The 26,576-nt window shown below is 44.6% G+C and overlaps 1 protein-coding gene across 2 annotated transcripts in view; it reads left to right on the forward strand.

Moving 5' to 3' along the window:
- The window catches only part of HYDIN (HYDIN axonemal central pair apparatus protein), a 2,122,366-nt gene that overhangs the window by 1,936,613 nt on the left and 159,177 nt on the right, over positions 1 to 26,576 (forward strand). For both annotated transcript variants that reach the window (XM_069217473.1, XM_069217472.1), the window contains one exon: positions 10,763 to 10,901. In XM_069217473.1, the coding sequence (XP_069073574.1) occupies positions 10,763 to 10,901 (139 nt within the window). The remainder of the gene's footprint in view (positions 1 to 10,762; positions 10,902 to 26,576) is intronic.

Raw genomic sequence — 26,576 nt, forward strand, 5'->3', positions numbered from 1 at the left:
TGAAATTGGCCACTAGCCTGTTAGTGACAATTTGTAAAGAGAGAGCATAACCACTGAGGTTCTGGTTAGCAGAGCCTCAGTGAGACAATTAGGCATCACACAGGGAACACATACATATAGGCCACAAACTTATGAGCACTGGGGTCCTGACTAGCAGGGTCCCAGTGACACATAACAAACATACTGAAACCATAGGGTTTTCACTATGAGCACTGGGCCCTGGCTAGCAGGATCCCAGTGAGACAGTGAAAACACCCTGACATACACTCACAAACAGGCCAAAAGTGGGGGTAACAAGGCTAGAAAGAGGCTACTTTCTCACACTAATAACCTGACAGTAAGACTTCTGGTTGCTACGTATAGACCAAGAAACAGAGGAACATGAAGACGTGAGAGAGTACCTGCCAGATCCTCAAATGTAGCTCAGTGAATGTTTAACCATGTGGTATTTGAAGAGAAAGTTGGCATGCTTAAGTAAGGAGCCGCTAGAGTCAGAAGGATGGATAAGTTAAAGAGCAGCATAGCTAGTGGGCCAGATTCCCTAGAAAAGGACAGTATTTTAGGTCACGCTCTAGGTGAACATGAGTAAGCCACACTCATTAATTAAACTAATATTCACGTAGCCAGTGCTCACTAAGAACAGAGGGGATATTTCTTCACTCTTATCCTAATCAACCAGGGCAGACAGTCTAGAGAAGAGCAGTGCGTTTGGTTGCAGGTTATCCCGATTACCCCTTACCCCTTTCACTGTATACCCATCAACAACTGTCCAACCATATGATTATGCATTAAGACATAACTGAATTCAAATTAGAAAATACTGATGTGTTAATACCCACCCATTACAGCAGCTGCATTCCTGGTTCATTTTATCTTCCAGCACTGTGACCACTTCCAACACTTACTAATCACTATAGGCTTCAGTTCAATCGCCTGCCTGAAAACATTTCTGAAACATTCCTCTGCAAGAAAGTTACTATAGACATAGCAGACTCAAAGCACTACCACTTCCTTCTCCATTCACCACCTAATGTCCGAGGACCACCCTTAGTCCTAAATATTCTGAATAGCATACTGAACATGCAATTAATCTATTAGCAACAGCTATGATTAGACATGTGTACTGACTCATCAGTACCCATCAGCATTGTTTTTCATTTAGTTACTTTTTTCAATAATTATGATGATGTTTCTTGGAATGCATAATTTCTTGCATGCTCTGCATATGGGCTGTGAATTGCTTTACTTATGTGTTATTGGTCCTGACATTTAAAAAAAAAAACACTTTTTGAGATAAAATCAGAATTATACTTTTACAGTTATGGTTGGAAATCAGTGAATAAAAAATAATTTTAACTACTGCTGCATTGGAAGGCATCCGAACATTCTGTAAATAGTCATTAGTGTGTAACTCCATTCTCACATAGATGTCCAAGCAAATACTAAAAATCCACCAGTTTGGATATTTCCCGCACCTTATGATGATAATGTACCTAGCTGCTATCAGGAGTGTCATCCTATAATTAGCAGGCCAGGGATTTTCTCAGTATGCTGATCCTTCATATTTCTTTACCGCATTTGATACGGCGGATCACAAACTCCATCTCAACTGCTTACATATAGCGTCCAACATATTAGAAATAGCCAGCAGTTTTAAAGCATTCTGACTGACCACGCACGTCCATAGAGTAAGATGAGGTAATGTATCCTCCCTACCTAACCTATTTCCCCAAAAATCCCCTTAGGAATCCCCCCTCTTGACAATTTTTTTATCAAACCCCTCATGGACTTCTGAATTCTTAGTACTTCCATATCAAAGAGACATGGCTCTAACAATAAAGATCAATTGTCGGTTTATCTGTCACTTTGAGATCTTTGAAACATGGTTAGGACCTCACAGCCTAAATATAGTAGGTCAAAAACTAAATATTCAGTCTTCGGCCGCCCCTTCAACTTTAAACAGTGAGCTCGCTCAGCTGTCTTTGACAAAACAGTGACCAAGATAAAAAAAATCATCACCATGTGGGAAGCATACCTCGACCTCAGTGAACAAACAAGCCAAAGTGAAGCCAGCATTCTCAGCTAAGATGTCACCGGTGGCTCCCTTAACAAACTAAAATGATGCTGTTGTGCTCTCATGCAGAAAATCCTTATTACAGATGCTTTAGGTGACTTCTAAGGTAAGATGAAACAATAGTATTCCACTTGCTCACTCCTCTTACACAAGAGCAACTTGTCCCTCCCACAAGCAGATACATTAGTGAGTGAAACTTTACAGCATTTGTCACTGCTCCTGATAAAACAGCTTACCCACACACATTTTGGTAGCAATATTGAAAACTCTTGTGTTCTAAACTAGTCAGAATGAGTGAATGTAACTTTGAAATTCCTGCTGCAAACCGACCTTGGATATTCCTGGCCTGAAAAGCTCACAAGTTGCTACTTAAGGAGCACTCAGTAATCAGTATAACCCATGCCACATATTTTTGCCATCTGCAAAAGCAGTAAAAAGTAATTAAGTTTGGCAGTGTCCATTATGGAAACAAACATAAAGAATTAAAAAAGGGAAAAAGAAATGAGGTAACCACGGCATACCAGTAAAGCATCGACAATCTATATCCCATAATGTGCAGCCTCATAAAGGAAAAAGAGTTCTACAAGTTTGGTGGAGAGGGTACTCTGTCACCATTGCGATGGGGTACACTCTCTGCCAAACTCTTAATCAGGCCCTTAGTCCTTGACATTAAACCTGATTAGAGAATCTGGTGATGAAGAGAAGTTAGAAAAAATGACTAAACCAGGTCTCCAAGCAATGGTTTTCCAGTACGATGCCCAGCAATAAGGAGGTATTGAACCAGAGAGAGATACTGGGAACATGGTTAAAGGCAGAATCCAGGACAATTCTTTGTAGAACCCTAGTCTTTAGCCAGGTAATAGGAAAATGATTGAACAGAACCATCCTTCTCGTGTAAGCTAAAACTAAAAGGGCACCAAGTGAATGGTTTGTCAGAAGTATTTTGTAACAAAACACAGGCTTGACCCTACATTTAAGGGAAGAGAAATTCGTAAATGGTCCAGCATACCTGCCTTCAAATTGGAAAGTCCAAAGAAGCTCCAAAAGATGTTCTATAAAGAGTAATTAAAGGGTGAACCGCTTTCGAAAACTTTTGAGATTTAAGAGGATGATGAGCTGGCAGATATTGGGTATAAATGGCAAGACAGTTATCTATTAAAGGGGAACTACATCAAAGAGAGACGAGTGAACCAAAATACTGAATATAAACTGTTGAAGAAGCAGTAACAATGAAAACTGGTTGGGAAACCATTTAACTTCAGGAAGGCGGTACACCCAAATCAACTCAAAATCATTTTGAAAGGTCTGACGTGACCTGTGGGCCGTAATTAATTTAGCATTGTGATCGATGTAGGAATCCCATCCAATCTTTCAACGTTGCTTCTAGACCAGATAGAAATCATGTCGAGAAGAAAGCAAGGTGGTGAGATGTGACGTTAAAAGCATATCCTCCCTCCCACATGCACAGTATCATAACTGCAGGGACTGCAATTTACATTTGTTTTTAACATAAATGTGGCAATAGGTGCATAAACCCATTCCGTTTAAATTGTTGTCTTCTGTGTGTTTATTCCAATATCAGATGGCCATCTCTACCAAATCAGGTAAAAAGTTCTGCAGTTGACCCACTGCACACCAATACAAACTACTATATCTGCATGCAGTCTACATGTATCTTAAGGGACTTTTAGGAAGACCAGTTATTTCTGTCTTCACCGTACTGGTTGACATTTCTATCTAGGAATCCACTTTGTCCTAGAGCCTCTCATTTGAGATTTGCTACAGTGCTTGGTTTCTACGGGATAACGGTAACACACTTTATAAATCCATAAAAATGCAATTAAAAAATAAATCTCCCTTTAAGCATGTGGATAAATCAGTGTAATATGAGATCTCTCCTGTTTAATTACTCCTCACTTTAACAGTGTACGCGAAGAAAAGAATTGGGACCCTGTATGTGACCTATGATGATGTGGGTCAGCATATAACTTTTCAGTGACAATGGATGCTGGAGCATTGAAAAATATACATGCATCATCACTCTTTCCTCCGCTCATTTCTTCCCATGGAGCCCTTGCAAACTATTTTGTAGCTATTGGATACTGCACAGAAGCTGGAAACATTTTTACATTTATAATGGGCTAGAGTTCTACGGAATAATATAATGAAAAATTTCCTAGCTATCCTAACAGAAAGTTTCAATTCTATTAAGGACTCGGAGGCGAGGATTATGCTTATCTTTCTCCACTTTATTGAACAGCAGCCAAGAACAAGCGATAACTACAACTCCCATGAGAACTTGGTAAAATGGAGTACAGTCTCAACAAATAAAAAGCAGGTATTTAGTCCAATCAGGAATAGGCAGACCATAACGTAGTCCTTCCTTGGGATCTCCTCCTACTCTTTCTAAGCGCGAGCCGGTCAAGAACCATCATGAAGTATCCTGTTTTGTTGTGTCAGATCCTAGAAAGAATGAAAAGGATTAAAAAGATAAAACTAGCTTTGATGATCTCTCTTTGCTTTCTTTTTTTTGTTTTTGTTTGTTCAGCTAAACCCAACATATTCATAAAGCATGACAAGTGAGAAAAACATGACCCAAAATGTACTTACTAGGTACTGGGAGGGATCACTTAAAATTGCAGTATTATAAGATGAGCAGGGTGGGATAATCCTCGCCTCCGAGTCCTTAATAGAACTGAAACTTTCTGTTACGATAGCTAGGAAATTTTTCATTCTATGTCAGGACCGGAGGTGAGGATTATGCTAGTTTAAAGCTTGTTTACAACCAATTGAGCAATATTCAAGACTGGTTTGAAATAGAACCTCTTAAGGGTAGAGTCCGAGGACTAGTCTGCTTCATTCATGATATCTTCCAAACGAGCACCTATGTTGAATGCCTTGGAGGCCATTGCCCCACGAGCAGAATGTGCACCAAAAAGGGAAAGATTAATGCCCGCTTCTTGCATGACCCAACGAACCCAGTTAGCAATGGTAGGAAAGGAAACAGCTCTGTGAGGTTTACGCAATGCAATAAGGAGCTGACTTTCACCAGGAGGTCGGAGTTCTGAGGACATGTCCTCGTATGCATTAAGGCATCGTACCACGCACAACTTTGGGGCATCTGGGAAAGACGGATAAGAGATAATTCTGGTATTTGTCTTTGTACATCTACTTACCGTAAACGAGACTCCTGAAGGAGAAAAGGATCTGTGAGAAATATCTAGAGCACGGACATCAGAAACTCTTCTACAAGATACCAGACAAAGCAGCATGGCTAATTTAGCTGAGAGTTCTTTCCTGGAAAGATACTGGTTATGTTGCCAAGATAGAAAGAGATTAAAAACTTGATTAACATCCCAAAGGGAAGAATATCGGGGTTCCGGAGGTAAAGAGAGATTATGCCCCGGAGAAGACGGCACACCAGTTTATGCTCTCCCACAGGAAAACCATCCACCAAAACATGTCCTGCTGAAATAGCAGATCGGTAAGAATTAATAGAACGATATGCGAGAGCTTTGGAAGCAAGGTCAGCAAACAAATTAAGAACATGAACTATATCTGTTTCCACAGAATTAAAACTCCTTCGCAAACACCAATGGGTCCATCTTCCCCATGCCGATTTATAACGCTTACAGGTGCTGGGGGCCCATGCTTTGGATAGTAGCTCCTCAGCTTGTTGCGAAAGTCCCGGGACCAACCATCATCCCCGGAAATCCGCCACGCCATCAAGGACAAGGAACCTTCTAGAACCATTTGATGAGGCGTACCGTTCGGACTGAGAAGCGAGGGAAACAGGGGGCGTCGGATTGGAGAATCCTAAGAAGGTTCCAGAAGAACTGGAAACCACACTTGAGACCTCCAGATTGGAGTTATCAGCACTATGGACTCCAACTGGCAACGCACTTGGGCAGATGTTCGAGTAATTATCGCAAAGGGAGGGAAAGCGTAAGCTTTCTCTTGACTCCAGTCCTGTAGAAATGCACCCGTGGCAGTTGACAGCGGGTCTGGTCTCCAACTGAAGAACCTGGGAAGTTGATGGTCCAGTCTGGAGGCAAAAAGATCGACTGAAAACGGTCCCCAAAGTTGGGACGGATAAGAAAACACTTCTGGATGAAGTTTCCATAAACTGGAGTCTTTGAGGTGTCTGGAATGAAAGTCTGCAACTTGATTCTGGCTTACCGGGAGGTATTGTGCTGTCACAGAAACCTGGTGTTCCAGGCAGTACTGCCAAAAACTGGACGCCAGATTGGAAAGTGTTTTGGACCGAGTGCCACCCAGATGATTGATATACCGGACCGCGGAGATATTGTCCATCTTCAAGAGGACGCCCGATTGGATAGAGTCTTTGGTCCATGCAAATGAACCAGTTAGAAGTTCGAGACAATTTATATGTAAATTCTGTTCCTCTAAGGACCAGGTTCCCCTGGTGGAGAAATATCCGCATCGAGCATCCCAGCCTAGTCTGCTGGCATCTGACCCTATGACCAAATCTGGAGCGGAACCGGAAATAGCTCTGCCGTTCCAGGCTTCCATATGTGAAAGCCACCAATGAATTTCCTCTAACGCCTCCTGTGAAAGGGTCACTTTTGAGAATATGTTAGGCCTTTGTGAAGATGAGCTGCTTTGAGACGTTGAAGAGCTCAGTAATGCAGCGGGCCCGGGAATATCGCCTGAATGGAGGAAGAAAGAAGCCTTATGAGGCGGGCAGTTTGACACAGGGAGACTTTCTGTTTGACTAGATTGCGACGTAATTCGTGACGTATTTTCTTCATCTTTTGGGGTGGAAGGCTTAGAGTGGCAGACACCGAATCAATAGTGAAGCCTAAAAAGACCACTCTTTGAGAAGGGGTTAAAAGGGACTTGGCTTTGTTTATGATAAACCCCAGGCCCTGTAACAAGTTGACTGTTACCTGTAGATGGGCAGAGAGTTGTTTGGGACATTGGGCTAGTAGCAAAGTGTCGTCGAGATAAACAATTAGTCGAATTCCCTGAGCTCTGAGATGTTCCACCAACGGTTTGAGAACCTTGGTGAAGCACCACAGAGCTGAGGAAAGTCTGAACTGAAGGGTAGTGAACTTGAATGTTTGATTTCCCCAGAAAAATTGAAGAAAACGCCTGTGGGGTGGGAAGATAGGAATGGTGAGATAGGCGTCTTTTAAATCGAGACGAGCCATCCAATCTAGAGGGCGCAAAACATCCAGAAGAAGGTGGAGCCCTTCCATTTTGAAGTGGCGATAAACAATCAACTCGTTGAACTCTTTTAGATTGATGACTGGTCGTCGACCGCAATCTGTTTTGTCCACGAGGAAGATATTGCTTATGAAACCTCGAGGATGTGGAATTGTCGGACAGATAGCTTGTTTGTCCAACAAAGCTGTAATCTCTGTGTCCACCAAAACGGCATCTTGCGAGGAAAACCCCAGGGGATTTGGATGGGAAACTGCTTGGGAGTTCCTACAAATTCTATATGGAAACCTTGTATTGTCTGTAAGACCCATGCATCCTGTGTAATTTGTTTCCATCCGTGGATAAAATTCGCCAGACGACCCCCTACTTTTAAAAGGGAAGAAGGGATAACACTTACCGTAAGAGGATGTTGATGCAGATCCTCTACCACCACGATGTCTGAAGCGTCTGGCCCTGGTTGGATAGAAGTTGGCAAAGCGATTCTGGTCTTGGAACTGTGCCTGCCTGGAGCCTTGTCCTCTGAAGGAGTTGGTTGATTGCACACGGCCGGACGAGCGGCCCCTGTCTCGACCGGCCCCATGGAAAATTCGAGTAGGAAAAACTTTATTCATTGAGGAGTGTGCTTTATCCAGGGAAGTGAAAGTATTCACAAATTTCCCTGACTCTTTTATGAAGGGTTCTCCAAACAAACCTCCTTGAGCTACAGGACCTGCTTCAGAATCGGCCAGATCTTCTAGCTTTGCGTCCACTTTAATTAACAAAGAACGATGGCGTTTGGTGGAAAGAGCACAGTTTCCCAAAAAAACAATAGCACGCTGTGCCCAGCCTAAAAGGACCTCTGGAGAAATTAATGTACCAGAAGATTTAGCGTCTTCAGCCATGTCAAGGGTCTTTGTCAAAGGACATCAAGAAGTTTATCCTGACATGCCCTCCAAGGCCTGTCAGTTCCTTTCTTAGGATCCTTTATAAATGTTTGTAAGAAAGTAGACATCCTGGGGTCTAAATCCGGAATGATGGCTACCTTGTCTGCCAAAGAAGGTCGAGGACATTCTGCTCTTAGGCAATTACGAGAATCTGTTTCTAGCGGTTTCCTAATGCGTCCTCCTACACAAGATGCCACCTTGTCAGATGGTGCCCATTCAGATGACCTGGGATGGATAATGTCATCTGGGTCCAACATGTCTGAGACTGCAGGAGCAGGCTGCGAACCAGAAGGAAGCCAAGGTCTGGATAGACTGGCGTCCACTTCTTGGTCCCCAGAAGAATCACTGTTAGGGAAGGCGGGGGACAGAGGCCGTAAGGAATCTAAAGAAAAAGGGGGATCAGAGGGGGAAATTAGGGAATTCCTGACCCTATCAAAAAGATCTATGTCGATACCTAATTCACGAAGACACTTAGCAGGAGGTGCGTCTGCGAATGTATCGTTGGAGGCAGGTGGGGCTGAAGGGATAACAGTAGAGGTTAAGAATTTTGCGCATTTGTGCGCTATTTGTTGAGATAATCTGTCCTCGAAGGGACCAATTGCTTCAGAAACAGCCCTATAAATGGACGTGTCAACAGCATCGAAGAATTCCTCCTCCTCATTAAGATCCATATTTGAAATTTGGAGAAAAAAAAAATAGTTAAATATTTAGAGCAATACGAAAGAAATAATGTATAGCTGGGTGTCAGCTTATAAATTGAAGAGTGTTATACACTCAAAGTAAGAGAGGGCTAAAGCCAGGGACACTACACGCCAGTGCACAGTAGAATCTAGAGGGGTAAAACAGCAATATTTATTGCTTGCCTGGGAGTGTGTCCCATGAAAAAGGGCAATAAATATAACTCAGAGGGTTAAATTCAATTAAATTCAATTAATAGATACAGACCCCGGTGAAGCAACGGGACGTCAGAGCCTTTTTGAATTCCAATAGTATAATATTACAGACGCTAGAAGGAAGGGCGTCTCTCTCCAGGCAGGGATAGCTAAACAATGAACAAATGCGCTGAGGGGAAAAACCTCACTTCGCGCTGAGGTAAGGCGCGTCTCCCTCAGCGCGTCCGTTGCTAAGGGAAACCTTCCAGACGAGCGCCCTCTGGCGGTCGTCAGGAAGTTCCCTAAGAGTGCACAACAGTAAACACTCGCGAAGGGGCGAAAAACGCTTCCGCAAGTAAGATAAACAAGTATATAAATGATAAATTAAGGAATAAACAGTGTAAATACAATAAACATTTGAATAACTATAGACGAAGAGAAAATGGTGACTTAACTTAGCTGCGAGCAGCGAAGAAAGAGGAGGAGGAGATATCAAGGAAGGATTACGTTATGGACTGGCTATTCCTGATTGGACTAAATGCCTGCTTTTATTTGTTGGGACTGTACTCCATTTTCCCAAGTTCTCCTGGGAGTTGTAGTTATTGTTTGTTCTTGGCTGCTGTTCAATAAAGTGGAGAAAGATAAGCATAATCCTTGCCTCCGGCCTGGACATAGAATACAAATTGCTGGCAACAATACTTGAATGCACTGTTGTAACTTGTGGATATAGGAAGTGAAAAGTTTGCCGGAGGTATAGTTTGATGTATTACTTGGCAAATACAATATTCTCTCCCAGTGTTTGAAAGAAAATGTAAATTTGATTTTACTTGGGCATCCTGTGTACGTGTATTAGAGACTGGATGGACAGCAGAAGAGCGCGGCTTCTCATTCATGGGTATATCTTGTTTTACTTTAGCATATTTTACTAAACATGTATGGCTTTAGTCTGTTACTTTCTATCAATTGACCTCGCCAGTTTTCAGGATTCTTTATAACATCATGTTTTCATTCTATTTGTAATGCAAGCATTTTCTATTTTGGTATCTTTCTGTTGCTTTTATTTCCTTTTCCTGTGGGGAAAAGTCAATGCTTGCATACTACTCGTACATCCTTATATTCCGGTCTTTAATCTGTTGTTTTAGGTTTGCTTGATTCATATCAATGCTTGTATTTATAACCCATCCCTGTACCTCTATAAATAGCGCTCTGCCCACATGGCTGCTGCACTGGTGACTTTTTTCTTTTTCCATCTGTCATTTTTGTTTTTTAGTTATGGCACGCCTAATGATTTATTTTCACTGCAGTTTAGTGGCTTCTCTTTGCATTAGGATCTGGCAGACCTTTTAACTGTTCTTATACTGTGATTTGTATATCGTATTCAAATGTACATTTTCTAAAAAAGGCAGCTAGCCAACTTCCTATTCTGTGTTTTGTCTTCCAGCTGAAACGTTGTAAAACATCAATTTAAATAGAAAAATAATAGCGAGTAATGATGACGTCTGTTAATTGTCTACAAGTTATGGCGCTTCTTAAATTGTGTGTTTCTCCTACAATATTTTAGAAACGCATTAGAAGATCTAGTTATGGTAACCCTAAGTTATTCGATAGGATAATGGGGAACTCTAGCCAAATTAAGGTTCTTTTCTTTTTTATGTTCATTCAACAACCACCCTTTTACATAAAAAATCATCTCGTCTCTGTTTCAGGGTGTTCCACATAATGAACCCCACTAACTCAGCCTATTCTTTCCTCTGGACGTGTGAGGATCCACCAAGCCTGAAAAGGGCACCTCCCTTCCGCTGTTTGAACGAGAAGGGGCATATTAATGCAGAAAAGAAGGCTGAGGTAAGGGCATTCTTTCCAGACACCTGACCCCCAGAGTCTCCTACACAGACTATGCACCATTCTCATGCAGCATTTTATTAATAGGTTCATACCCTTTGTATTCCTAGCTTTGAGATGATCACATCTAGTTCTCTCTGATGTACTTTCTCATAGTGCCCTTTGACTTTCAATTTTGCTACAGCATAGTACTTTGAACAACAAAAAATGCATAGTGTCAGATGTGGTACATATGAAACCTTTGTCATCTCTCTGTTTCAGCTATTGGTGCCACAACCTTCAAAAGAGTAGTTATTCATATTGAATAACTAGGTACACAAATGCTCTTTAAAGAAACTTAGTGGAATGTTCACAAAGTTGACATAACTAATGAAATAAAATGATAAGCCACACAATCATCCATAACATGAAAAGAGAGAGGTGGTGTAAAGAGTAAGTAACAATAGAGAAGAAGGAGGAAATTAAGCCCAGATGTACTAAATACTGCTTCCAAAAATTGGTTTCAAGTTGCGACCATTATTTGTGTTACCGCTATTGAGTTTTATGAACCGGATGATATAATAATAGACAGGTTCATAAAATTTGGAATTGGAGTGGGTCTTAATCCGACCTACTCCATTAATATTTATGGGGTAGGTTGCAAATTGTGACTCACTGTGATAAGTTGGCCATCACAGGGAAGTTGTCCTTCTAGGGTCAGCAGACCACCATGTCTGTGATGACCTTTGAATAAAGTAAAGCTTTTTATTTTTTAATGTAGGCCATGTTCCTTAAAGGAAATGGTGCTGTATTTTAAAAAAGAAAGTTTACTTTGTTACAGTTTGTTTGAGAGTTTGCTGTTATCCCTGGACCACTGCCTTCACCAAACTTATATATTTTTTTTATTATTATTATTATTATTATTATTATTATTTTTTTAAACATTCATCAAGGTTAAGGGGTCCCAATGAAACGCCTTCTATTTTGTGAATGGCTTACCTTCCCCGCTCAGGAGTCCGGGAGTCGGTAATTGTTCAATGTTTTGCAGTTAGATTTTACTCAGAAAATATTGATACATCAAATACCAATTAGGTATTTGGAAGGGATGCGTACCAAATCAGTATCTATTTACAGTTCTATTTTAGAAGTCGGTAAAACTTTACCGACTCCTAAATGAGATTTGTACATGTGAAAATCAATTTCAACAGTTGCAAACACCATTTTAGACTGTTTACTAACACAAAAATGTATATTGCATCTTGCCCTAAATTCTTTTATTTACCATACATCTGTAATATATACAGAAAAGATCACATGTTTTACACTTCTGCATGGCTTCTGGGCATGCCACTGTTATTTGTAGTGCTGCACTGGAGACCCACGAACAATGTGATCGGTAGTGCTTCATTTCTAAAATAATACGTTCCAGGGTCCAAACATTTGCTCAGAAGCCTGCAGCAAGTACTCTCGAATGTCAGGTGTGCTAAATACCAAGGCTTAGTAGTCTTGATTCCACGTCATACCTCTTTCATCCACTACCAGCCACTCTCTGTCCCTTTATCTCACTTTTATGCATTCTTTTTCATCCCTATTTTTGGTCACTGTTTTACCTTTCTCTGCCTCCTTCTCTCCCCATTTTGTGTTTATGCTCTCCCTTGCTCAGGGACAAAGTCTGATGAGGAAAATTAAGTGCTGATCCTGGAAAATGAGTCCTGATAGCCCCACCTGTGACCACTGGCTCAAATAAAGCACTGGAGGTAGTATTGGTTATGTAAGTTGCATCTTACTACCTGACCTCTAGTGCACATTTTTGGGTCCAGTGTCAGGACTCCTTATTCCTTGAGTAGGATTAATAGGTTCCAACAGTCATTCTAAATGAATTTGCATGCTTTCTGGTTTTAATGAATCTTAGAGATTAAGGGCCTCATTATGACCCTGGCGGGCGGCGGAGGCCGCCCGCCAGGATCCCGCCCTCCAAATTACCGCGCCGCGGACAAAAGACCGCGGCGGGTATTACGAGTTTTCCCCTGGGCTGGCGGGCGGTTCCAGTAAAACCGCCCGCCAGCCCAGGGGAAAACGACCTTCCCACGAGGATGCCGGCTCGTAATCGAGCCGGCGGAGTGGGAAGGTGCGACGGGTGCAGTGGCACCCGTCGCGTATTTCAGTGTCTGCAAGGCAGACACTGAAATACTTTTCGGGGCCCTCTTACGGGGGCCCCTGCCGTGCCCATGCCATTGGCATGGGCACGGCAGGGGCCCCCAGGGGCCCCGCGACCCCCCCTACCGCCATCCTGTTCATGGCGGCTTTCCCGCCATGAACAGGATGGCGGTAGGGGGGGGTCAGAATCCTCATGGCTGCGGAGCGCGCTCCGCAGCCATGGAGGATTCCAAAGAGCAGCGGAAAGTCAGCGGGAGACCGCTGACTTTCCGCTTCTGACCGCGGCTGAACCGCCGCGGTCAGAATGCTCATTGGAGCACCGCCAGCCTGTTGGCGGTGCTCCCGTGGTCGGTGGCCCTGGCGGCCACCGGCCGCCAGGGTCAGAATGACCCTCTAAGTCTCTAGTTGGCAGAGGTATGCATCCTGTCCAAGCAGGGGCCTCAATCCTAGTCAGGTTAAGTCAGAAACACACCCTAAATCAACCTGTGCTTACCCTCTGGTAGCTTGGCACAGAGCAGTCAGGCTTAAGTTAAAAGGCAACGTGTAAAGTATTTGTACAACCCCTAACTTACAGTACCACAGTGAAAAACACCCCCAAAAGACTCTACATGAATTTAGAAAAATAGATATTATTTATCTAAGTAAAACAAGACCAAAGCATCAAAAATCCAATAAGTATAGAACTCAAGTTATGAATTTATAAAGATTAAACTGCAATGAAGTGCTTTAAATGTATTAGTGCTAAAAGATTACTTGAGGTCGTGCTAGACCGGAGTAAAACCAAGGTTCCGGCTGACCATGATAGAGGGTAGCCCGGCTACAGTACCTACGCAGTACCCTGGGTGGAGCAAGTGTCAGCACTGAAGACTCAATGCGTCCGTTCTGATCCACGCAGTCAAGTAGATGCATCATCACTGAATCTCACAATCGGTTCCTGCATCAGCATTGAATCCCTTTCTCTACAGCTACTGAGTCGTTGTCGAACCTCACAGTCAGGTCTCACGTCATTGTTGAATTGGCACTGCGTCTGCATTCTACGGCACTGCGGCGTTCCCAAGAAGTGCAACGGCCTTGAGGTATCTGTTTTTGAAGAAAAACAGAGGCAGTATCCTCACTTAAGGCCCAAGACTGGGCTGACACCTCTTGGCAGGGCAGGACTCACAGTGACAGAGCCCAGCCGCTGAAGCAGGGCGGAGGGAAGTCTTTGATGGTCCTAAGACTTCTAGAACAAAGGGAAGCGAGCAAGTCCTTGGAGTCACTTGATTCTGCAGAGGATGTAGAGGGCAAAGTCTAGTCTTTCTCACTCCCAGGCAAGAGGCAGCAGGCAGCAAGCCAACAGAGCAATGCAGCTGAGCAGAGTGGCAGTCCCTCCTAGCAGCATAGCAGTCTTTCCTAACAGAATGTTCTCAGATCCAGATGTGTACTGATTTGGTGGGGTGCGGGGTCCAGTACTTATATTTGGTTGAGCCTTTGAAGTGGGGGAGACTTCAAAGAGAGGCCTTTGAAGTGCACAAGGTCCCTGCTCTTCCTTCCCTAGCTCCAGACAACCTATAGGGGATTATGCAGCTCTTTGTGTGGGGACAGGCACAACCCTGTTCACATGTGTCAGCTCCTCCCTCCCATCTAGCACAGGAAGGCCCATTAGCTTGGTATATATATACGGAAAGGTAGGGTGGCTTAGATGACAATGCCTGCAGCTCACTCACCCTGCGGGCAGATGTAATGGCCACAAGAAAGGCTGTTTTCTAGGTGAGAAGCCTGAGAGGACCATCGTGGAGAGGCTGAAAAGGAGTGCATCAGGGATGTCAGAACCAAATTCAAATTCCATTGGAGCATAATGAATGGGGGTGGAGGAAACATGATTAAGACATTTGAGGAACCTTTATCAATAGTAGACTTAAGCAAAGAAGGTTGATCAGGCATCCTCAAAAAACGCAGAAATATCAGATAAATAACCTTTGAGAGTGCCCTTAGTAGAGTCCTGCCAGAGAAAGGATAAACAGTGAGACCTCAGAGAGAGGAGCAGAAAGAGGGTCAACTGACGTGTCTGTGTACCATGCCACAAATTTAATCCAACAACAGGCGTATACCATTTTGGTGGAGGGACTCCTGGCTGCCAAGATTCTATTAGACTGGCCGGAAAGTCAAAAGCTGTCAACTGTCCCCGCTCAGTCTCCACACAAGAAGGCAGAGACTGGACAGGTTTGGGTGGAGAACCCTTCACTGCTGCTGCGACAGAAGATCCTCCTGAAGAGGCAGTCTGATGAAAGGATCGATAGCCCATGCTCAGTAGCTCAGGATACCAGACTCTCCATGCCCAGTCTGGAGCCACAAGAATGACTTGGGTCCAGTCGTTCTTGATCTTCTTGAGAACTCTAGGCAGAGTTCCACTTGAGAAGAAAAGCGTTGCAGAGTGATTGGCACCTTGGAAACTCCAATGCGCAATACTGCTGACATTGGACAAGGAAAACAGATCTTACTGAAGCTTTCCTCACTGCTGAAAGAGACTGCTTGCACCACCTCGGAATGGAGACTCCATTTGTGATCCACTAAGCATCGTCAGCGGAGTTAATCTGCTCTGGCATTTAGAGAGTTCACCAGATGTTGATCCACCAGGGAACTGCCCTGCTCCAGCCATATCCAGAGGTGCAGAGCCTCCTGACAAAGGGTCTATGAACCCACTCCACCCTGCTTGTTGAAGTACCATATGGCGGTGGTGGTGTTCATGAACACGTGTACAGCCTTTTTCCTTGAGAGAGGGAAGAAATGCTTTCAATGCTAGTCTGAGAGCACAGAGCTCTAAAAAGGCTGATGTGGAGTCTGGACTTTGTCAGAGAACAGTTGCCTCTGATTGCCACCGCTTCCAGATGGCAGCCCCAGCCTAGGAGTGATGCATCTGTCTCTACTGTCAGATCTGATTCGGGAAGGGAGGGGGATCGGATGGGGGTGGAGCTTGGATAATTGTAGTGAAATATGTGTTTTGACAACTGACTTTGTGTTGCAGCACTTTGCACCTGGATTAGCTGTCCAGTGTTCACCAGTTACAGACTACATTTTGTATTCAGTTTAGCCTTATATTTATTCTGCCTATTGACTTTATCGTAGATTTAGACACTGCCATGTTAACGGCTGCCCATAATTTTCCACATTGTAAACTGTGCATTCTGTCTTGTCTTCGTGCTTTTTCTCACCAAGGGCTTTGGTTAATAAGGATGTACTCAGACGGCAGGGAACGGCCTTGTTTTGATTTGACATCCTGGGATTATGGCAAAACCCCAACGTTTAATTTTCAAAGCACACCTAAACTAGCCAGCATGTTTGAATTGCAAAATGGTTTTTTTCCCAGAAAGCTCCTTTTGTTTTTTTAAGATATAAAAAGACCCAGTGCAACAGTGAGAGGGTCAGTGGCCTCAATCAGGATTTTAGACGTCGGATACCTGATATCTTTCCCGTGAGGCTAGAGAATATGGATGGAGCCGCCTGGGGTCACGCGTGATGGAGGGAGCGTTAGCGTCAGAAGGTTGTCAGGGAAGGTCGAGTTGGTACGACTGGCACCATCCCAAATCCAAGCATCGATCCATGGGTGCCCCTCAGAGCCAAAGTCAAAGCAGGCCATCGCAGAACCCCAAGGTGCCCCTTCCGACTCTATGGGGCCCAAAGGTGTGCCAGTGATGTCAAACTGCCCAAAAATGAGGTGCATGGCCTCATAGAACTTTCAATTTGGCAGGGGTCACTTTGGCTCGAGGTGACGTGGAGTCGGCCCAGACGCAGGCCCCGCAGGAGGGAGGCCTAGAACAATGATGCCCCTGTGTCTCGTTGGCTGACGGACGCAGGGAAGGTCAAGAGAACATTTTGCTTTCTTCGACTTCTTCTTGTGCCTCGATATACCACATTGTCCCAAGGACTTGGAGTGGGACGACGAGGAGTGGGGTACTCCGTGACTGATAATAAGACCTTCCTTTCAACTGAGACTGTGACTTGCACGGTGGTCTAGCATCGGTCCACCAACAGTTTCCGGACTGCTCCCTCAAAGCCTTCAGATGCATGGCCCGATACTTTGTGCACGACTTCAGGTTGGTGGTCGTGCTCCAGACACCAAAGGCACACGAGGTTCGGATCCGTCACGTACATCACCCAATGACGAGACTTGCAACACTGGAAACTGGTCTTCCTTGATGACAACCCTTGACGCAGCAGGAGTTAGCAACTCAAACAAACTTTGACAAAACCTGCAAAATGGCTGAAGGGTATCTGTCTTCAGATCAATGCTGGCTGGTGCATAAAGAACAGAACTGATGTCAGCATGCCAGGGTGGCACCTAATAGAGGACCTGCGATGTCATCCCCGCGGGCAGAATGCCGACGAGGGACGTGGATCTGATTGACACCACCTAGCAGCCCACAGGGGTACTGCTCGTGAAAAATCTCCAGATCCAGACTGAAGTCTGGGGGAAATTCTAAGGTCAGGAATCTGCAACTAGATGTCTCCATTAGATAGAAGGACAAGATCTAGTGTGGATGTCATACCTTTATGACCAACTATTGAGGAATTGGACATCTGTAGAACTTCAGTTCTTAGCTCTTTGAATGTTATATATGTGTGTATATATATATATATATATATATATATATATATATATATATATACACATACACATGGTGTGATCCTTAAAGTACCATTTGTCTCTCTTGATAAGGAAAGTCACCCCAATATATTAGCCTCAAAAAGAGATAATTCTGATTCTTTAAAGGAAGGATTGAACAGATCTAATGATTGTGGTTGAATTAAATGTTGTCTGAAGTTTAATGAACTATTTGGATACCTTCAGAATAAAGTGTCAGCCACAATACTCTTGGAGCTGGAAATATGTAATGTAGAAGTAATTCTGACTAAAGAAGTAGACCTAACAAGCTTGGTGGCTGTTTCTGCATTGGAGACTCTGGAGGCACTGCAAGTTTTAAATGGTCTGTCCTGATTTCAAAAAGGTTCTTTTGCACCCATTTAAGTAATGTCTCCATTCTTTGCAGTTAAGTTTCATGGGCAATTGCTCACTCTAAGATTGACAAGTCTTTCACAATCTGTCAGAATGTGGGACAGACAAAATCATAGATGTTCATGGCTGTTGATTTTCTGCCTTTGTAAAAGTGGAGCTCCAATGGCTCGGTATTAGGCATCTGTCTCAACAACAAATTTCTGAGTTGGGCCAGGATGGTGCAAATGTGAGGCCTGAGTGAAGTGCTCCTATAGTTTGCGCACAAGCTTCTTCAGAGCTGGAATCCCCACAATAACAGAGAGTTATCCTAGGTTTATTCTATGTAGGCACAATAGGAGAGCTAAAACACATCCTGCAAGAGATAAGCACAGCTTGAAATTAATGCATATGGTGCTGTGAGAAAACCCGGCACTACTGCACGGTACAGCTTCACCCATGGATCTCAAACTCATTTGCGGACCCAGTCTCGAGCAGGGAGACAATAACATACATATTGGGTTCACCTGACAGTGCAGCACTCACAACTACATTCAATATGCTGTGTGGAGAGTTATTTAGACTACTTTAATCTATAAGATTATGCATCTCAGCAATTTCATCACACTTATTACCTTGTTCAGTGTGTAAGTGCTTGGAAAGAGCAAAGCTAACAGTCAAGTCGTCAGTATCCTACATAATGGGTCTCAACAATGACACTGATAAATGTGTGTGTGTGTGCGTATGTGTGTATATATACAAAATCCAGGATTTAAGGGCCCCCCTGAACCCAGATGATCAGATTCCTGGTGACCTCAAAAGAAGAAAGACGGCTAAGCTGAAACCCCAGCAGAGAAGAAGGAAGATGAAAACTGACTTGGCCCCAGCCCTACTGGCCTATCTCCTGCTTCAAAGAACCTTCAACAAGAAAGTGACGCATCCAGCGGGACCAGCGACCTCAGCCAAACTCCAGAGGACTGCCCTGCATTACAGAGGACCAAGAACTCAGGTGGACAGCTGCTCTGTCCAGAAAGAAACTCCATCTAAGGACTCCCGAGACTCCCCGGATCCATGAGTCCTGACAACTCTGCACCCAACGTCCAAGGCCCGTGTCCAGGTAGGCCCAACCGGCTAGAGGGGATCCCCAGGCGATTCTGAGCAAGTTCCCTCTCTGGGCTGACCTATTCTGCCCCCCACGATGATGCTTGCATTGTGAATCCAGAGGAACCCCCCCATACAGTGAAAGCTCAAGACAAAGATATCCGACACCTAAAGAAGGTACACTGCACCCGCAGCCCCCAGGCCTTGGAGAACCTGACCACCGGTGCAGCAGTGTTCAGGAGGCAGCCCTCCTACTTATCTAGCCTGTGGTTTCCCTGAACCGACCCCCTGGACCCAGCCTGTAGCATCTAAGTGACCCCCAGAGTCCCCTCATAGGAAAGCTTTGGGTGCACAATGCTCTGTTTGCAACCTGCAGCCGGCCGCCCCTGTGCTGCTGAGGGTGTGTGTTTGGTGCCTACTTTTGCCTGCTACCCAGTGCTCCTCAACACCACCCAGGTCTGCCCTGGGAAGAATCGAGTGCCCCCAGTCTCCCTAGGACCCCAGGCTAATTTGGCCTCAACTTTTACCTCTGCACCCGAACGGCCCGTGTCGCTGGTGGTGGGTGTTTGGGTTTAACTTGGACCCCAACCTGTGGACTTCCTAACCCCCGGAGACTAGAACTGTAAGTCAAGTACTTACCTGTAAATTGTACTAACTTTACTTCCCCCCAGGAAGTGTTTCTGAAAATTGCAGTGTCACGTTTAAAACCGATTATTGCCATTTATTCTTAAACTGTACTACTTACTGATTCCAAAGTCATATTGATTCATATGTGAAATACATATGTATTAATGTGCTTACCTGCAACTTGAATCTTGTGGTTCCAGAAATAAACTAAGAAAATGTATTTTTGCTATGAAAAAAAACATTGTTCTGGAGTTAAGTCATTGTGTGTGTGCTTCTTCTGTCGTCTGTGTGTGTATAACAAATGCTTTGCACTACCCTCTAATAAGCCTAACTGCTCGATCACACCACCACAACAGAGAGCATTAGCATTATCTACTTTAGCCTCCGTTAAGCCTCTGGGGAATCCCTGGACTCTGTGCACACTATATCTCATTTTGATATAGCATATACAGAGCCAGCTTCCTACAGTCTTAGTTTGGCAAAAATAGATACAACTAATGCTATATTTGTTGTAGTCTGGTTGAGCAGTTAGGCTTATTAGATTGTAGTGTTAAGCATTTGCTGTACACACACCAGCAATAGAAGAAACACACACTTAATGACGTAACTCTAGACCAATAGGATTTTATAAAATATCTTTTGTTAATTTATTTCTAGAACCACAAGATTCAGTTTGCAGGTAAGTACATAAAATGTAATGTACTTTGCATAGTTATAATGAGAACTTTGAATGGAATCAACAATGTATACAGTTTTCTTTAAAATGACAAAAAGCTATTTTAAAAGTGCAATTTTCAACAGTTCCTGGGGAAAGAAAAGATAGTACAGTTTTACAGGTAAGTATTCGCCTTACAGTTCCTATCTCCTGGGTTTAGGTAGCCCTACATTGGGGGTTCAAGTTAACCCCAAACACCTACCACCAGCAACACAGGGCTGGCTGGGTGCAGAGGTCAAAGGAGAGCCAAGTTATAGTGGGCTCCTATGGAGATAGGGGTACTCGGAATCCGGTCAGCCAGCACGTAAGTACCCACGACTCAGAGGGCAGACCAGGGGGGATTAGAAGAGCACTGGATGGGCCACAAGTAGGCACCAAACACACACCCTCAGCGGCACAGGGGTGGCCGGGTGCAGGGTGCAAACAGGATGTCAGGTTTACAATGCAGGTCTATGGGGAGACCTCGGGTCACTCAGATGCTGTATACGAGGTCTGGGGGCGGTCTTCGGCACACCACTGGTCGGACAGGTAAGAGGGCCACCTGCTGGTCGATGCTGCACTGGGAGCCAGGTTCCCCAAGGCCTGGGGGCTGCGGGTGCAGTCGGTCCTTTAGGCATCAGATATCTTCATCTGGAGCTCGCGGCCAAGGGGTGCCCTTTGGATTCTCTCTGCAGGTGTCGTCGTGGAGTTTTGGAGGGGTCAACCCAGGGTGGACTCTTGCTCCCAATCGCCTGGGGACCCTTTCTTGCTGGGTGGACCACCTGGACACGGGCCGTGGGCGTCGGGTGCACAGGGGTCAGGACTCATGCATCTGGAGTGAGGTGGTAGTTCCTTGCTGTAGGTTTCTTTGGGACAGAGCCACTGTCCTTGAGAGTTCTTGGTCGTTTTGGGTGCAGGGCAGTCCTCTGGAGTTGGCAGAGGTCGCTGGGTCCGCTGGATGCATCACTGGTTTTCTTGCAGGTTCTTTGAAGCAGGAGACCAGCCAGTAGGGCTGGGACCAAAGCAGTTGTCGTCTTCCTTCTTCTCTGCTTGGGTTTTCAGCTTAGCAGTCCTTATTCTTGTGGGTCACCAGCAATCTGGTGAGCTGGGTTCAGGGAGGCCCTTAAATCCTGGATTTAGGGGCATATTAGGGGTCAGAGGGCAGTAGCCAATGTGCAGTCACCCTCCTTGTGTCCACTCCCTTTGGGGGAGGGGGGCACATTACTATCCCTATTGGTCCCTGTCCTCCAAACCAAGATGGAGAATTCTGCAGGGAGGGAGTCACCTCAGATCTGGACACAAGATGGTTACAGCTTTCATCCACACATGAGCCCTTTTATGCTCATTAAGAATGTATGAGTCTCCAGTCCCCACTAGGTTAGGCAGAAGTCAGCTTTTTGTGAGTCAAGTCTAGAATAGGAAACCTTTCTTGGGTAAAGGGAAGGCCACAGTTCAGGCCAATCACTTATGAAAGGGCTAAAGTTTAGTTGGCTCCTCAATGAAAACCAATATGATAACCTCCTTACAGCTTATTTTGCTGGTGGGAAGCAGAATTTTATTGGAAATGAGGAGTTGACCTCACATTGCTGGGTTCTGCAGAGAGTAACAGAGAGATACTGACTCCTTATAAAGATTTTCTCTTTACATTGCTCCCAACAAGTTAAAACAGTATCTTTGGCAGAGATTTTGGTGGCTTAAAAGAAATGACTAGCTGGTGTTTCTGGAAGAGTAAGATGCATAGTTCAATATTCTTGCTATGCCATTTCACTGAAAGTGCTGTTAGCCTTTAAAAGTGAGGAAGCATTTTCAGTTTACTGTCTAGTCATTTGGTATCATCAGTACTTGAAGTGTTAAATACTGTGTTGACAGTGGATGCAACTCTACCATTAAGTCATTCACTTGCTTTGGCATTTGGCTTCAGACAAATCTCACCCAGAAAAGGCTGTTAATATATATGGTACCTTACCAAATGGCTGCTGTAGGCGGGCTGGCCAGAGTAAGTGTTTCCACTGCTACCTCTTCTGCCTCAAGTATTGAGGAACATCAGGGCAGAATGGATGCAAGCCATCTGGATTGCCCCCTTCGGAACCAGAAGGATATGGTATCTTGAGCGCCTCAGCCCTCCAATCAGGCTACCACTTCAAAAGGATCTCCTGTCTCCATAATGGGGCTGAGAAGTGCATCTCCGTTTTCAGAATCTACACCTCCAAGTGTGGCGATTGAGCATAATAATGAATGCTTTTGACTTACTGACATCTTTTGTTGATGGCATCCTTGTGGCCAGATGCCCTTCCACAAATTCTGTCTACACTGAGTACTGGGGAAAATTTGTTGCAGGGTGCACTGTCCAAAATACTGACTGATTACACACCAGATTTTCGAATGTTCTTTGTTCTTTCTTTTGCCCAGCAAGAACTTGAAAGGTCATGTGTGTGCTCCTTTTACCTTTAAGTTCCGGTTGTCCTGTGTTTCATAAAAGGTTTAAATGGCATATTTACACCCAGGCTCTCTCTTATGCAACATATGCACACCCTTTGAGTCAATGCACAGCATTTATTTGTGACTCTTGACTCTAAAGACCGTCTTCCTTATTGTGATTACATTAGCACATTAAGGCCCTCATTATAACCCTGGAGGTCGGTGACTGCCAGGGCTATAGTGGTGTTCGTACCCCCAACAGGCTGGCGGTACTGGCCACCAAATTTTGACTGTGGTGGTACCGCCGCAGTAACACAGCCGGGACCAGCGGTATACCGCCGTGGCGGTCCTGGCGGTCGTAATCCGCCAGGGCAGCGATGCAGGCAGCGCTGCTCTGGGGATTTCGACTCCCCTTACAGCTAGCCTGTCCATGGCGGTAGACACTGCCATGGAAAGGCTGGCGGTAAGGGGACTTGGGGTGCCCCGTGGGGGTCCCTGAACTGCCCATTCACTTGGCATGGGCAGTGCAGGGGCCCCAGGCATATCCCCATCGTGCATTTCACTACCCGAATTTTGGGCAGTGAAATGCGCGGCTGGTGCCACTGCACCCGCTGCACATCAGCATTGCCCCCGGCTCTATTACAAGCCGGCAGCAATGTTGATGTGACTTTTCCGCTGGCCCAGCGGAAAAGTCGAAATAGGGAGCCAGACATACCATCAGCAATGGCAGTATTCTGGCACCCGCAGCCTCAGCGGTCTTCTGGGAAGACCGCCAAGGTTGTAATGGCCTAAGTGAGTGAACTACAGGTGCTTTAAGTGCAACTGCCATACACCACCTTTCTGGACACTTGGATACTGAGGACCAGGTCGACCTTTCTACTGAAGTTGGGATTGCCTTCCACATTGGTAAATTGTTACTCTGCCAGCATGTTTTGTTTCTAACTTTTCAAACTAGGAGATGCTCCATTGACTTGACTGTAAGTCTGCTCCGAGCCTTTACATCGGCCTTGCAAAAGAACATCACATAAATGATAAACTCTTTGCAGATTAATCTGGGGCAAAAATAGGGAGGCCTTGCAAAAATGACAGTGTCAATTTGGATAATCTGCTGTTACAAAATCTGCTGTGCACTGGCCAAGAAACAACTGCCTAAAGTCCTGTGAGACCACTTCAGCAGGACCAAGGTCACCACAACTTCATTTGTTGAGAGATGCTTGTTTAAAACATCTGCCAGGTAGCAACATGGTCATGGATGCATACATTTGCAAAGCACTATTACCTCAACAGTCAAGCCTGGCGGAAATGACACTTTGCTCATTGGTTATGCAGGATGTTTAGGTCTGAATGCACTCCACAGAACCTCCACCTTTGGGGAGGTACTTCTGTAGTATCTGTTCTAAAACTGAGAAATCTGTGGTTAGCAGTATCAAACAGAAGAACAAATTGCTTGCCTTTAGTAATACCCTATTGGTATTCCAACCGTAGATTCTCACTGGCCTTCCCGCCTCCCCATTCTTTGGAGTGGACCTTTTTGTATACAAAATGGTCCTAAGTTAAAATACTGGACACTGTTCTGACATATTTTTCAATGCTCCACGTATGAGGACACAGAAGGTGAAAATTGATGGAACTGTTCTGAGTGTGCAGTGGTGGCAGTCATATGTGACTTCACTCCGTCACTTTGGGGTTGGTACAAAGCCACCACAGTGCAGCCTGATACTATCTATCAGCGGGCAGGAGCACTGCTTTAAAACATGGTTAAAATCAGAATGCACATGGAAAATATTCTAAACTTAAGGAATCTGTGGTTAGATAGTGTATGCACCAGAAAGAGCATTCCCAAAGGTAACTAACTTTTCCATTAAGATTCCAATATCTTTTTTTCTTCTAGGTGGCAGCGAGGCACTAGACAGACTACTGAAATTTACACATTGCACTATAGCATTTACATACCTTTAGGCCTCTTGGATTTAAAATAACACTTGCACTTGCCCTCTAAACATCCATATCCTTTTGGGGTCATTCTTAGTCTCTTGGTTGGTTTGAAGGTTCTCTATATATTTTTTTAGGTTTTGCCTTCATGCACGCTGTGCTTACGAAATCTTTTGTTGATTTAAAAAAAAAATATCTTAAAAGGGGCTTGGAAACCGCCCCTTACCTACCTGAACTTACCATTCGCTTTGTCCAACTTCACTCTAATTTACCTGCTTCTGATTTGGCCAGCACAGAGTCTCCTTTTACTTCCTGCTCTCTGCTGCTTTGCTGTCCATGCCGTTGGGTGGATTCTTAACAAAGTACTCATTCCGGTCACTGCAATTGGCTTCAGGTCAGTGTGCTTCCACTCCACAGGTACTCCCGCCCCCCCTCCCCCACTCTGAAGATAGTATTGCAGCATAAATGCATTGTGAGTCCGTCGTTTGTGTTTATCAACCTTGTTTAAATTGCAAGGTTGCATGTCCAATGTATGTGCCAATACATGTTCCTAGTTGAAAATGATTTGTCAAGGGGGAAAAAAGTGTAAACGCTTTGTTCACAAATAAGGTGGCGTTTAATTTTCTTATTTCATTACCCTAATCATAAGTACCCATGGCAGTTTAAATACCTGTGTACCTGTCTGCCTGCTTCTTTACTGTTCAATGCATCACTGTGCATGGTATGTTGTGTTTTTTTATACACAGTTGTAAATGTCAGTAATTGCTATGTATTGCCCATAAGTTGAACATGAAAAATCAATCACAGCGTTAGCTCAATTTGAAGATTCAAATTCCCCACCTGTTGATAGTTAAACAATATGAATGCATATGTTAACATAGTCGGACTCCTGATTTTCGGTGAGGGGGAGATATGTTGAAGAGAATGCAAACCTGCTGCTGGCAGCGTTTTCCACATAGAAGAAAACACGTACATCTTTGCAAGCGTGGCAGACAAGTCTGAGAATCTGAGGTATGAAAGGCATTTGGCCTGGTTGGGCTTCGGGTCTTATCTCGCCATCTGGGTGTCTCCTCCGAAGTGACAGAGGGGCTTCTCCTCCTCCCCCCCCCCCCCCCCCCCCCCCCCAGCTGAGCCAGCAGATGAAAAATAAAACAATAGAGTGCACTAAGTGCGCATGTGTGTTTGGCTGAATGTCTGAGGCCGGGCAAAGACACATGCACACTTAGGTTTCTCCAACAGGGCTGTGTACACAAAGGGGCTGGAGAAACAGCAGAGATCCCCAGGCTTGTGTCCGAGTAGCAGTCCAAGCCACTCAGACCAATCTTGACGCTGCTTTCATGCTGTGTTTAGCATGTAAGCAGCACCAGGATTGCTGGGGAGCCTGTGCTGGTGTACCAGTGAATGTTGGATCACCAGAAGAGGAGCGAGGTGGGAGACAGGTGGTGCAACGGAAACAATAAGTGTTTTTTTTTTAAAAAAACGTTTTCCCTGTCGTCCCCCATAGCCCCCTCCCCCCTCAACCCCACTGACATATGCGGTGGCCGCACTGCTCTTTGTCCTAAATTTAAGAACAAAACATTGCTGAATAAATGGTTGGCCAAGGACTAATAATACATGGCCCTTTACTTGAAGGAAAAGTGGATATGGCATTACAGTCGCACAATTTCCAACAACTACTAGCCACGTTTCCTGCACATGTATGAATAAGTTGTGTACTTGTGATGCGTGATATTCGTTAAGACTGTTCTAGTTGGTTTTGAACGAGCCTCTTCTCTGCTTGACAGTGCCATGAGGGCCTGCA

This window comes from Pleurodeles waltl, chromosome 12 (assembly GCF_031143425.1).
Source record: "Pleurodeles waltl isolate 20211129_DDA chromosome 12, aPleWal1.hap1.20221129, whole genome shotgun sequence".
In the NCBI taxonomy this organism is placed as follows: Eukaryota; Metazoa; Chordata; class Amphibia; order Caudata; family Salamandridae; genus Pleurodeles; species Pleurodeles waltl.